Genomic DNA, 15,314 nt, shown 5'->3' with positions numbered 1-15,314 from the left:
GTATTATAAACCTATTACAGTACAGTACTATATAGCCCATTGTGTTAGTTGGGTACCTAGGCTAACTCTGTTGAACTTAAGAACAAACTGGACTTACATACTCACTCGTGGAACAGAACTTGTTAGTTCGTATAAGACATACTGTAAAAGGTTTCCCACGTTCACTGCACTCTTAAGGCCTTTCTCCACTGTGACCTCTCTGATGACAACGCAGTTTGGAAGTGGTAATAAAAGACTTCCCACATGCACTGCACACATAAGGCCTTTCTCCAGTGTGAACCCTCTGATGATAATGGAGAGTGGAACTACAGGTAAAAGATTTACCACATTCACTGCACTCATAAGGCCTTTCTCCTGTGTGAATTCTCTGGTGTATTATGAGGTTATTTCTTTGGATAAAGGATTTCCCACATTCGCTACACTCATAAGGTCTTTCTCCAGAATGAACTCTCTGATGATAATGGAGGTCAGACCTAGAGATAAAAGATTTCCCACATTCACTGCACTCATAAGGTCTTTCTCCAGTGTGAGCTCTCTGATGGTAACGAAGGCTGGAGCTGAAGGTAAAAGATTTCCCACATTCATTGCACACATAAGGCCTTTCTCCTGTATGAATTCTCTGGTGTAAAATGAGGTTATTTCTCCGATTAAAGGATTTCCCACATTCACTGCACTCGAAAGGCCTTTCTCCTGTGTGAACTCTCCAGTGTTGAATGAGTGTCCACCTATTGTTAAAAGATTTCCCACATTCAGTGCACTTAAAAGGCTTTTCACCAGTGTGAGCTTTCTGGTGTTGATTCAATTGGGATCCATATTTAAACAACTTCCCACACTCACTACATTCATAAGGCCTTTCTCCTGTGTGAACTCTCTGGTGTTGAATGAGAACCCACCTATTGTTAAAAGATTTCCCACATTCACTGCACTCATAAGGCCTTTCTCCAGTGTGAACTCTTTGATGATAATGAAGGTTAGAGCTAGTGGTAAAAGACTTCCCACATTCACTGCACTCATAAGGCCTTTCTCCTGTGTGAGATCTCTGATGGTATCTGAGGGCAGGCCTAGAGATAAAAGATTTCCCACAGTCACTACACTCATAAGGCCTTTCTCCTGTGTGAGATCTCTGATGATAAGTGAGGGCTGAGCTAGAGGTAAAAGATTTCGAACATTCACTGCACACGTAACTGTTTTCTCCATTGTGCCATGTGTGGGGAAAAATGAGGATAGATTTGTAGGGTAAGGATTTCCCACATTTGCTGCACTTGTACTGCCTTGCTGCAGAATGAATGCTTTGATGTTGACTGACGGTTGAGCTCTGCCTAAAGGATTTTCCAGATTCACCACACACATGAAGCCTTTCTCCAGCGTGGACTCTCTGGTGTACAACAAATGAGGATTTGTACCTGAATGTTTTCCCACACTCACCGCACACAAAACAAGGTCTTCCAGTGTGGACCCACTGGTCCTGAACAAGTGTGTGTTTGGGGCTGAGGGCTTTCTTGCATTCTCCCCAGGTGTGATGACCTCTCCTGCATTGTGAAGTTGACCCGCACTGGGTGATTGTGTTTGGCTTCTTGACAGTACAAGAGGCCTGTTGCTGCAGATGTCCCACAATAGTCAGGAAGTCCTTTTCAAACTCCCTACAGGTAAATGGCTTCTGTGACACATGGAACCTGCAGCTCTTCACAAACAAGGCCTCATCCACACTGCTTCGGAGAGTTTTCTCTCCCATGTGCTGCCTTTGGTGCTGTTTAAAGTTTGCACTAAAATAAAACAGTTTCACGCATGCCCCACACCTCAACAGTTTCTGGCTGTGTTGTGTTTCCTGATCCTCAGCCAAGTGGAAAACATTCCTCAAGACTGGACCACACATCTCACAGGGGTGCATCTTCTGGGAACACAAAGCTGCCTTGGGAGTCCTAGCCTGTGTCATTCCTAGAGAAGCGATCTGTTCAAAAGGTGCCTCTGCATCCTCTGCTCCACAGCAGCAACCTGAACAGAAAGAAATGCTGGTCAAGCACATGTCGACTATAGGGAAGGGTCAAGCTCATCACAGATGTGCATCTGTCTCAATTACAAAACAGCCAGAAAACAATTAACAAGATGGCAACAGTAAGTCCTTACAAAATTCTACAATTCAAAAACAGCAGCAAGGGGACTGTACCTGGTGGTACAGTGGTTAAGAATCCGCCTGCCAATGCAGGGGACACGGGTTCAAGCCCTGGTCCAGGAAGATCGCACTTGCCGCAGAGCAACTAAACCCATGTACCACAACTAACGAGGCCGTGCTCTAGAGCCCATGAGCTACAACCACTGAGCCCATGTGCCACAACTACTGAGCCCGCATGCCACAACTACTGAGCCCACATGCTGCAACTACTGAAGCCCATGCACCTTGAGCCCATGCTCTGCAATAAGAGAAGCCACCGCAATGAGAAGCCCGTGCACCGCAACGAAGAGTAGCACCCGCTCGCCACAACTAGAGAAAGCCCATGCGCAGCAATGAAGAACCAATGCAGCCGTAAATAAATAAATAAATAAATAAATTTAAAAAGAAAAAGAAAACAGCAGCAAGGACTTCCCTAGCAGTCCAGTGGTTAAGACTCCACGCTTCCACCGCAAGGGGCGTGGGTTTGATCCCTGGTAGGGGAACTAAGATTCCACATGCCATGTGGTGTGGCTAAAAACAAAAAATAAAACAAAAATACCCCAGCAGCCAAATCGATAAAAGAACAAGACTCAATCATACATTGCCAAAGAGACTCACTTCAGCATTAAGGACACACATAGGCTGAAAATGAAGGCAACATAAAGACATTTCATGCAAATGGAAAACCAAAAGCCAGCAAGAGTAGCTATACTTATGTCAGACAAAATGAACATTAAGTGAAAATCTGCCACAACAGACAAAGAGGTTCATGATATAATGATAAAGGAGTTAATTCATCAAGAGACTATAACAATGGTAAGTGTATATGCAACTAACATTGGAGCACAAAAATATATGAATCAAATATTAACCAATCTGAAGGCAAAAATAGACAGGAACACAATAAGGGACTTCAATATTCCCCTTTCAACAACAGGTAGATCATCCAGACAGAAATTCAACAAGAAAAAAAAGAAAATTTTGGACTGGAACTATACTTTATATCAAATGGACATATACAAAACATATCATCCAAATGCAGCAGAATACACATTCTCAAGTGCACACAGAATACTCCCTAAAAAATAAAAATAAAAAAACCCCAAACAAACAACAACAACAAAAGAACATTCCCTAGAGCAATCATATGTTATAGGTTATAAAACCAATCTAACAAATTTAAGGAGATTGAAATAATGCAATGTATCTTTGCTGACCACAATGGTATGAAACAAGATTTCAGTAACACGAGGAAAGTGGGGAAATTCACAAATATGTGTAAATTAAACAACACAATCATGAAAAAACAATAGGTCTCAGAAGAAACCAAAGAACACCTTAAGACAAATGAAAACAGAAACACAAAGTACCAAAACTTATGGGACACAGCAAAAGCAGTTCAAAAAGGGAAATTTAGATAAATAAATAGCTAATGTAGGCATTTATAGAAAAATAAAAATCTTGGCTTCACAGTTGACGTCTACCAAACACTCAAAGAAGATTAAATACCTATCCTTTTCAAACTCTTCCAAAATACTGAAGAAAAAGGAATGCTTCCTAACTCATTTTACTAGGCTAACATCACCTGATACCAAAAACAGACAAAGACAACACAAAAAAAGAAAATTATAGGACATCTCTGATGAACACAGATGCAAAAATACTGAACAAAGTATTAGCAAACTAAATACAACATTAAAAGGATTGTACAGCATGATTATTCCAGGGATGCAAGGATGGTTCGACATCTACAAATCAATCAATGTGATACATCACATTAACAAAATGAAGGATTAAAACCGTATGATCATCTCAATAGATACAGAAAATGTATCTGGCAAGATTCATCACCCATTTATGATTAAAAACTCTGAAAGAATTGCATAAAGAAGGAACATACCTCAACATAATAAAGGCCATATATGAAAAACCCTTCACCTGACGTCAAACTCAATGGTGAAAAGTCAAAAGCTATCCCTCTAAAATCAGGAACAAAAAAAGGATGTCCACTATCTCCACTCTTCTTCAACATAGTATTGGAAATCCTAGCCAGAGCAGTAAGGCAAGAAAAACAAAAGGCATCTAAAAGTGGAAAGGAATATGTAAAATTTTCACTATTTGCAGATAACATAATTTTACACATAGAAAACTTTAAAGACTCCACCAAAAAACTATTAGAAATAATCAACAAATAAAGTTGCAGAGTACAAAATCAACATACAAAACTCAGTTGAATGTCTAAACTCAAGCAATGAGCTAGCAAAAGAAAGGAATTAAGAAAACAATCTCACTTAAATGGCAACAAAAAGAATAAAATACATAGGTATAAACTTAACTACAGATAAAGACCCGTACAATGAAAACTATAAGACATTATTGAAAGATTGTAAAAGAAATCTTTTTAAACAAATGGAAAGATATTTAACGCTCATTGATTGGATGAATTAACATTGTTAAAATGTCCATATTACGGACTTCCCTGGGGGTCCAGTGGGTAAGACTTTGAACTTCCAATGCAGGGGGCCTGGGTTCGATCCCTGGTCGGGGAACTAGATCCCACATGCATGCCGCAACTAAGAGTCCACATGCCAAAACTAAGACCTGGGGCAGCCTAAATAAATAAATAAATCTACCCTTAAAAAGAAAAAGTCCATATTGGGACTTCCCTGGTGGCACAGTGGTTAAGACTCCACCTGCCAATGCAGGGGACATGGGTTTGAGCCTTGGTCCAGGAAGATCCCACTTGCCACGGAGCAACTAAGCCAGTGTGCCACAACTACTGAGCCTGTGCTCTAGAGCTCGTGAGCCACAACTACTGAGCCCGCACGCCACAACTACTGAAGCCCACACGCCTAGAGCCTGTGCTCCGCAACAAGAGAAGCCAACACAATAAGAAGCCCATGCACAGCAATGAAGAGTAGCCCCAATCGCCGCAAGTAGAGAAAGCCTGCGTGCAGCAAGAAGACACAACGCAGCCAAAATAATTATAATAATAATAAATAAAAAATAAATTTATAAAAACTAAATAGGGGCTTCCCTGGTGGTGCAGTGGTTGAGAATCCGCCTGCCACTGCAGGGAACAGAGGTTCGATCCCTGGTCCGGGAAGATCCCACATGCCGTGGAGCAACTAAGGCCGTGAACCACAACTACTGAGCCTGTGCTCTAGAGCCTGTGAGCCACAATTACTGAGCCCACATGCCGCAACTACTGAAGCCCACACACCTAGAGCCTGTGCTCTGCAGCAAGAGAAGCCACTGCAATGAGAAGCCCACATACTGAAATGAAGAGTAGCCTCCGATTGCTGCAACTAGAGAAAGCCCGTGAGCAGTGAAGACCCAACACAGTGAAAATGAAAAAAAAATTAAAAAAAAAACACTAAATAAAATAAAATGTCCATATTACCTAAAGCAATTTACAGATTGAATGCAATCCCTATTGAAATCCCATAAAAAATAAATTTATAAAAATAAATAAAATAAAATGTCCATATTACCTAAAGAAATCTCAGATTGAATGCAATCCCTATTGAAATCCCAATGACATTTTTCACAGAAATAAAACAAAAAATTCTACAATTTATATAAAACCACAAAAGATCACAAATAGCCAAAGCAACCTGAGATTAAAAAAAAAACAAAAACAGGGCTTCCCTGGTGGTGCAGTGGTTGAGAGTCCACCTGCCGATGCAGGGGACACAGATTCATGCCCCGGTCCAGGAAGATCCCACATGCCACAGAGCGGCTGGGCCCGTGAGCCATGGCCGCTGAGCCTGAGCGTCTGGAGCCTGTGCTCTGCAACAGGAGAGGCCACAACAGTGAGAGACCCATGTACCGCAAAACAACAACAACAACAAAAAAAAAACAAAGCTAGGGGAATTCCCTGGCAATCCAGTGGTTAGGACTCACCATTTTCACTGCAGTGGCCTGGGTTCAATCCCTGGTCCAGGAACCAAGATCCAACAAGACACACTACATGGCCCAGAGAAATAAACAAACACCAAAAAACAAACAAAAAAACCCCCCAAACAACACAAACAAAGCTATAGGTATCACAACCCCTGATTTCAAACTATATTACAAAGCCACAGTAATCAAAACAGCATGGTATTGGCAGAAAAACATATATATAGATCAAAAGAAACAGATTTGGGAACCCCAAAATAAACCCACAGATATGTGGACAATTAAGATTGATAAAGGAGCAAAAACCATACAATGGAGAAAGGTCTTCAATAAATGGTGTTGGGAAAACTGGACAGTCACATGCAAAGAAATTAAACTAGACCTCTATCTCACAGCATACACAAAAGTCAACTCAAAAAGAATTAAAGGCTTGAATGTAATATCTGAAACCATAAAACTCCCAGAAGAAAACACAAGCAGCACACTCTTTGACATCGGTCTTACCAATCAATAACTTTCTAGATATGTCTCTTCAGGGAAGGGAAACAAAGGAAAAAATTAACAAATGGGATTACATCAAACCAAAAAGCTTCTGCACGGCAAAGGAAACCATCAATAAAATGAAAAGACATCCTGGGACTTCCCTGGCAGTCCAGTGGTTAAGACTGCCTTTCCACTTCAAGGGGCATGGGTTCGATCCTTGGTTGGGGAACTAAGATCCTGCATGCCATGCAGCAAACCACCCCCCCACTCCCCGCCCCAAAAAAAGACACCCTATTTAATGGGAGAAGGTATCTGCAAGTGATATATGTAATAACGGGTTACTATCCAAAATATATAAAGAACTCACACAACTCAACAACAATAACAAAACCAAAACAACCCAATTAAAAAATGGGCAGAGGAGCTGAATAGACATCTTTCCAAAAGACATACAGATGGCCAACAGGAACAAAACCAGTATCTCCATGAAATACATGCACGTACATATATATATATACATATACATATATAATATTGCAGCATTATTCAGAAGAGTCAAGATATGGAAACATTATAAGGTGTTCATCAGGGGACGAAATGATACAGAAAATATGATATACACATAGACACAGGCACCAACTTTCCCATGCATATGTGTGCAGAAATACTCAGCCATGAAAAAGGAAAAACTGCAACTTGCAACAAGGATGAACCTAGAGAACATTATGCTAAGTGAAATAAGCCACAGAGAGAAAGACAAACACTGTACATTACTTATATAGAGAGTCTTAAAAAAAGTAAAACTTAGAGAAACATAAAGCAGAATGCCAGATATTGAGGGTTAAAGAAATGGGGAGATGTTGGTCAAAAACACTTTCAGTTATGAGTAAGTTCTAAGGATCGAATGTGTAGCAGAGTGACTATAGTTATTTATTTATTTTTAATTTTTTTCTAAATTAATTAATTAATTAATTTTGGCTGCATTGGGTCTTCTTGCTGCGTGTGGGATTTAGTTACAGGGAGCAGGGGTTACTCTTCATCGCAGTGCACGGGCTTCTCATTGCAGTGGCTTCTCTTGTGGAGCATGGGCTTCAGTAGTTGCAGCATGTGGACTCGGTAGTTATGGCTTGTGGGCTCTAGAGCACAGGCTCAGTAGTTGTGGCACACAGGCTTAGTTCTCCACGGCATATGGGATCTTCCTGGACCAGGGCTCGAACCCAGGTCCCCTGCATTGTCAGGCGGATTCTTAACCACTGTGCCACCAGGGAAGTCCACTATAGTTGTTTATTAACACTGTATTGTACACTTGAAATTTGCTAAAAGAGTAGATCCTAGGTGTTCTCACACACGCACACATAGAAAAGTAATTATGTCAGGTGATAGGTGTGTTAATTAACTTCACAATGGTAATTATTTCCCAATATATATGTATATCAAATCATCACGTTATATATATTAAATACAGAAATTTTGTCAATTATACCTCGATAAAGTTGGGGCAGGATGAAATGGATAGAAGAAGTCTAAACATCACAAAAAGAACTATATAGGATAGAGTTCAATAGTAGTCCATGTACATAGTCACCATGACAATGGTTACAATTCCATAAACAGGCAGGCACAAGAAATTTTCAGATACAGGAGTGGCCACAGAAACTGCATGGACCTGGACACACTGACCCATCCAGTGAAAGGGCAAGCAAGCTGCATCCATTAGCCTTACTGCAAGACTACTGACCTCAAATCCTTCCCTATGAGGGTTTGGTACAGCAGGAATTAGGGCTGTAGGGGAGAAAAGAGGGTAGTGCAAACACCCCAGCCTTAACTACCACAACTACCCAGAACACTGGGGAAGCAAGCAGTGCCTACACCACATGCAGCACAGAGCACCTTCTGGGGGCGGTGAGGCAGAATACAGACCCTAGCCCAGGTCACTGGGGAGGGTGAGGATCTTACCCAGTGAGGATATAAGTGCGTAGTTCTCCAGCATCACATCAAGGTACAGGCGTATCTGAGCCTCATCAAGGAGTCTCCATTCCTCCCAGGAGAAGTACACGGCAATGTCTTCAAAGGTCACACCAACCTGTCACAAAGGGGACAGATGAAAGCTTGCACATTCTCTGAGAAATCACAACACATCTCCCCACACACCTATGCCACTCCCATCCTCCACTGGAGCTCCCCACCTCAGAGGAGTTACCAGGCCCTGGTGCCACTGATGCCTGCTCTCTCTTCATCATCCCATTTTATCACTGTGTTCAGCCCTCAGCAGTAACCGGCAGTGGGGTTGCACCCAGATGCCATCTAAGCTCTGGGCTTGGCCGGTAATATCCCGTCCCTCCAGCTAAGCAATTCCCCTGGAATCTCTCAAATTGTGGGAATTGAGACATAGCCAAATGTAAGCTCATGCTTTACCTGTAAATCCTCAACACCAGGGCCTGGGGGCCATCAGCTCACACTTCCTCTCCATGTGCACATCATTCTGTAGATGATATTTCTCTCACAATTTCAGACCCTAGAGTTGCGCTTCCACAGCACTGCCACATCCCTGCACCACACCATAGAATTCTCCCTGAACATACCCACACATTTGGCACTTGGCATCCAGAGAAGGCTTAAGAAATTCAGACAAGATTTGGTACAACCCCAGTCCTCTGATGGATCCAACACCAGAGTAAGTCACAAATGCTGCTTAGAAGCTCTCCCCAACTGCCTCTAATCTTTGCTTCAGTATTAGCCACCCAGAACCGCATGTGAATTTCATATTCCCTCAACTGTCTTCAACTTTCTTACTGCCAGTTCTGTCCTTTCAGCAGCCACAACACTCCTCTCTCTCTCCACTCAACCTCTGTTAAAAAAAAAAAAAAAAGTCCTAAAAACATCCCTGCCAGGCACAGTGACCCACAAATGACGACATTTGCTGCAGACCATATCCACTAGCAAGCCTCAAACGTCCCAGACCCCGTCAAAGCTCACCACAAAATTCTGGAGAAGCCACATAGTAGTAATACTAAATAAGCAACAGACCCAGTCTCACTGCCTTCTTGTCTCAATTACTCCTAAGTCTCCTCAGCCGTCACTTGTCCACTCATCCCATGGAAGCCTCGGCCTCCCGCCAGATCAAACTCTCTCCCATACCGTTCCCACTGCCACTTCTCTACCTCACTTGGGTTTGCAATGCCCAGCAAACCAACCAGGCCCTGAGCCAGAGAACCACTCCTCAGCACACACCAGTCTTTCTGACCTACTAATACCATGGCCCCTATAACCTGTACTCCCCTCCTAAATGTGATCCACAGCTCCACCCTGGTCCACACAATGGCCATCACTTTTTAAAGTTTCCATTCCTGAACACCTTCCCCAGTTTTCCAGACCTGCCTGTCCAGCTGCCCACTTGTTGCCTACACTCACTCTTCTCTGAAACATCTCAGACTCTTAACAGCGCCAAAACAAACTTATAACATTCCCAAGAATAATTAACCTGCTGCTAACGTCCCCATCCAGTTGATGGGCCTTCCATCCCTTCTTCTACTAGGACAAACACCCCTTGGGTCATCCCTCACTACTTCCTTCCTTTCAGCAACACCCACAATTTGGTTTGACCCTTCTCAAAAAATTGATCCAGAGTTCAACCACTTCTCGCATATACAAGACAGTCACTGTGGTCCATCAACACTCACCTAGGCTATTGCTATTAATCCGTCTGTGCTTCCTGTCTCCTCCCTTACCCCCCTGATTTGTTCTATTCTTTGCAGCCAGAGGAAGCCTATTTTGGTCTGGGTGAGATCGCTTCCCACCTGCGATTCAACCCTATATCACCTGTGTAATAAACGGCTAACTTTTTTTTTTTTTGGCCACACCATGCGGCTTGTGGGATCTTAGTTCCCCGACCGGGGATTAAAACCCGCCCTTAGCAGTGAGAGCACGTTTTCGTAACCACTGGACCGCCAGGGAAGTCTCATAAACGGCCAGCTTTTCATGCAGCAACGCTACAAGCTTAACTCTGGGCAGCAGCATCTTGTTCGTAGCAGAAACAATCGAGAATTGCCTCAGTCCCTGGTCAGTCAGACCTCCAAACCTCTGCTTGTGACGGTCCCGGTCCCTCCGCCTGTGACCCTCTGCCACGCGCCAGCACACTGTCAGAAGAAACAGGGCCCCACCCACGGCCGCCTCACCGTCCTGGACACCGGGGCCTGGGATGCAGGCACGTGAACAGGCGCCCCCCACTGGGGGCTTTAGTGTCTGGTGGGGTGAGGGCGGTGAGTGGTCAGAGGACGAGTGTTTACCTGACGCGGGTCCCTCGGCGCTGCCGCCGCCATCGGACTCTGTGGGCGGAGCGGGGCCGGAGCTGCGGGAGAGGAAAAGAGACGCTGGCACGGCGGTCACTCTCCCGGGCCTGGTGCAGGGCCCCCAGGTGGCGTCGCCGAGCCTCAGACCCGCCTCTGTGCAGCGGGTACCTTCTCAGTCTCGTCACCTCTTCCCAGCACCGGTAACCGGAGCTTTCGAATTGTGAAAACGCTCAAGCACATTCAAAATGACGTCCACAACGAGGCGGCCGGAAGTCCCGCCCTGACGCTAATGCGTCCCAGGAAAACCCGGCTTCTCTTGCCTTAATTGGCTCATCTTCGCAGCCACCCATCGCACATCCGTCTGGGTAATGCATTTCCCACAGATCCACAAGCGTAGGTCCAGAATGTTACAACTCTGACATCTTGGAGAAAAGGCAAAGCTACACCGCGAGGACTTACCGCTAGGAAAACCAACCAAAGTCCAGAGACGGAGGACGGGCATTGCCTCTTCTTAAAGAGAGTGCACTCAGATGTTTGAGGAATACTATCTGTAGCTGATCACCCAAGTGTTTGGAGACGTTATTTCAGGCTCTGTGAAGCTCAGCGTGTTCCCAGAGTCGAAGAGTATCTTTCGAGATGCTCTCAAATCCATTAATCCAAATGTACATACCATTGCAGAGTCATTTAGACAAATAATGGAGCCAATGGAAACTGAAGCTAATAAACAATAGTGTACTCTCCGTCTGAGTATGTTTGGTAAAGACAAAATAAACACCCCAGAAAGTGTAGCGATAAGAAAGATAGAAGGATGTTGCGACACCTTGAGGAAGGAGTACAAAGATGGGTCTTTGACGGTGATTCCCACAGAGAACATGTCTCCTGCCTGTACAGTTAAATGCTGTGTCCACTTCGTTGAGCAACACTTTCATCTACTTAATATATCTTACTCCATATCCTCACATGTATTCAATTCCTTTCTGAATCTGACGTCAGTCTCAAAAAGAGAAAAACAAAACAAATGCTATTTTGGCATGGGACAATGGCTGCAGTGTTTTGCCGTATTCCATCGTTATTTATCATTTCATGGTTGGTCTTGTTTCACCTACCCCATGCACCTTTGTATATTATTTCACCTGTAATCCTAGAAAGTTTGTATTTTAATGTATAAACTCTACAGAATGTGTTTTTAAAATGTAAGAGTTCTTTCATAAATCCAATAACTTTAGCACATAAAACCATAATATTTAAAATTATAGGGACTTCCCTGGTGGTCCAGTGGTTAACTCTGCGCTCCCAATGCAGGGGGCCCGGGATCCATCCCTGGTCAGGGAACTAGATCCCACATGCATGCTGCAACTAAGTGTTCGCATGCCGCAACTAAGAGTCAGCATGACGCAACTAAGAGTCAGCATAACACAACAAAGATCCCATGTGCAGCAACTAAGAATGGGCACAGCCAAATAAATAAATAAATATTTTAAAATAAATAAATAAAATTATAAATATGTTAGTGCTGAATTTTCTTGTTGTAGTATTCGTTATTTAGGGAGGATTTATTGCAATCTGGAAACAAAATATATATTTAGCCAATTATTGTGCCTTGTTAGTCTATTAACCTATATGTACCCACTCAGTGTGGGCACACTAGAGCCAAGTAGGTGGAAGGCACTGCAGCCTGTAGACTGTGATGGGCCCACTGCATCTACCAGTCAGTGGAAATTTGTTGTAACCTCCCTAGGGACCCAGGAGGATATGGAGCCCTGAGGCCTGTAGTCCATTTATCCTTCCGCCCCAACCCACTCTTTGCCACTACTGCGGAAGGAAAGCTTTGCATCAGGTAAGAGTCAGCTCTGCTTTCCAACTGCTGAAGCTTATCATATGGGTTTGTCCCCACCAGCTCTGGACCCTGGAAGAGTTGTATAATGTCTTTGTACCTCAAGATAAAAGTTAGCCTAGGTTCAATATAGCTGATTTCACAGATGTACAAAACTCATCTTGGCTTAGCACAGGATGAGTTTTTCTCATTTATAGATATGTTCCTATGTATAAGCAGTGAACTCAGCACCACACAGTGATTCAGGGACCAAGATGTCTTCTATTGTAAACATGTGGCTTTAAGGCTTTCCTGGCACCATCCAGCTGACCAAGAGGAAACAAGAGGAAAGGGAGAAGTCACACCCACTATCACATACCTGACTTCCAATCACATTCTGTTGACAAGAACTAGTCTTTTTGGCCACCCCTGTGTGCATGGGCAGGAAAATAATGTTGAGCTGTGTGCCCAAGAGAAGACCAAATGAGTCTGGTGAACATACATGCAGTTGGCTGCACTCCACATACTCTTGAAAAATGACAGCCGTAATAGATTCTATGCCATGTAAGCAGATAACGCAGGAAATGATCCACATAAGACCTTGGTCACAGTGTGTGGCTCAACAAAAGTTACTTATTAATATTTGTTATGTAACAATGATAGTCATAATGAATAATATTAATAGCTCAAATTTATTTGCAGACTCACTTGAAAAGTCACACTTCCTAGTTAAATATACCCATAAGGGACTTCCCTGGTGGTTTCAGTGGTTAAGACTCTGCACTTCCAATGCAGGGGGCCCAGATTCGATCCTTGGTCAGGGAACTAGATCCTACATGCCACAACGAAAAATTCCGCATGCCTCAACTAAAGATCCCACACACAAAATAAATAAAATAGGGCTTCCCTGGTGGCTCAGTGGTTGAGAGTCCGCCTGCCGATGCAGAGGACACGGGTTCGTGCACCGGTCCGGGAAGATCCCACATGCCGTGGAGCGGCTGGGCCCGTGAGCCATGGCCACTGAGCCTGCGCGTCCGGAGCCTGTGCTTCACAACGGGAGAGACCACAACAGTGAGAGGCCCGCGTACAGCAAAAAAAAATATATATATATATATATGTGTGTGTGTGTGTGTGTATACACCCATGAATACTCTTCATCCCGCACCTATACCTTCACTGTATATGTTGATCCTTCTCTTTATTAGTGAGACACTGAAAAAGTCTTTTCCCCCAAGTCCTCCTGTTCTCACTGGCCTGTAAAACATAAAGAGGTAACTTGCTCTTCTTTCATATCTGGGCTGATGCAGGCAGCTGGAGCCATGCGGCATATTGATAGCTATCACGCAGAGTCATGGTCTCTTCCCTCTGGTAGCTTCTCCAGCTGGCCAGATTCTCCACTGTTCCTCAAAGGCTGTTCCCAATCTTCACCCCTCTCCTCAGTACCATGTCTCCACTTTAATATGACAAGCTAACAGACTCTTTATTCCTAAAAAGGGCCCATAATCTTTCCCAGTCCTCCAAATTCCCCAATTTTAGTGTTCCCTGACTTCCAAGAGGTTGAGAAGGCCGGAAACAAAATCAGATCCCTCAGTCCTTCTTCTATGAAACCCAAAATGCAGCCATAGCCATCCACATGTCTTGTCCATCTGACATTATTTTCACCCCCTGGATTCACCACGCCAACCAACTCAATGAGCTCCGACACTACTATCCTATTCCAAGGTATCGTATCTTGCCTGAGTGTGATTTCCCCACATTTGCGCTGTGCACTGTTCAGCTCGGACTCCTGCACCAGCTCCCAAATCCACACAGACCTTGCTCCAGACCGCCACCACCTCCCACACAGCTGCTCACTCCTCATAAAACCTACTTCATGTTCAAAATGAGGAGTCTGTACTTTTGTCTTTGCTCCGTAACCCTTACACACTCATGTAGAGCTGTATCCTCCTTGCTTCTTCCTTTCTCACCTCTGCAGAAGTGGTCCTGACTCTGACTGAAGCTATTATCTGCATCTGAACCTAAATGTCACCTTTACTTTTTCTCAGGGAACTCACTGCTTCACTTATTTCCTGCCTCTGGTAACTTCATTCTCTCTATGATCAACATTTTAAAATGCTCATGTTGTTGAGAATGGGAAAAATATAACAAACATAAAATACTCTCAGATATATAATGAATGGCCTCTAAATGGTGTTGACTGTATATCAGCTGCCCATACGCACTTCTTGGAGAAGTTGTCTCATCCTAAGAATGGATCAGGATGGTCAAATGTTTTCACACATTCATAAATTAATTTTAAAGAGAAGCTGCTTACAAACATGCTGTATAAAGCCCCAGTGGGGCTTTCTGCAAAGGTGAGGATCACTGGTCAGAAGTGTTCTACCTGTTTTCCATACTGCCCATCCAACTGCACCAGATACTCACAGTCCTTGTCACACTTGGAGCATTTGAGATACTACTTTATGATTTTTATTCTGTTACTAAACTTTGGGATGAATTCTTTGGATAAATACACTCCTGTGCTGATATTCATTGATTTTCCATCTTGAACTCCAACCTGAAATATATCACTAAAGCAAATCAATGCCCTTTCCTCTATGTTTCTTGAAAATAAACTTCTATGCTGGAAGATAGAGAATGGGACAAAAATAAAGCCCCCTTCCACTCAGAAATTTCA

At 43.5% G+C, this 15,314-nt stretch overlaps 1 protein-coding gene across 1 annotated transcript; it reads right to left on the bottom strand.

The window, feature by feature from the left end:
- LOC114906084 (zinc finger protein 256-like) lies at positions 1 to 11,041 on the bottom strand. The gene is made up of 3 exons (XM_029240628.1): positions 10,822 to 11,041; positions 8,492 to 8,618; positions 1 to 1,992 (listed from the first exon to the last, which is right to left on the bottom strand). Exons 1-3 carry the CDS (start codon positions 10,852 to 10,854, stop codon positions 173 to 175), a joined length of 1,980 nt encoding a protein of 659 aa, XP_029096461.1. The 5' UTR covers positions 10,855 to 11,041; the 3' UTR covers positions 1 to 172.
- Positions 11,042 to 15,314: the final 4,273 nt, after the last annotated feature.

This window comes from Monodon monoceros, unplaced genomic scaffold (genome assembly GCF_005190385.1).
Source record: "Monodon monoceros isolate NGI ecotype Baffin Bay Population unplaced genomic scaffold, NGI_Narwhal_1 Super_Scaffold_10, whole genome shotgun sequence".
Taxonomy (NCBI): Eukaryota; Metazoa; Chordata; class Mammalia; order Artiodactyla; family Monodontidae; genus Monodon; species Monodon monoceros.
Note: the sequence above shows the minus strand (reverse complement) of the source record. Positions and strands in the feature narration are given on the sequence as shown.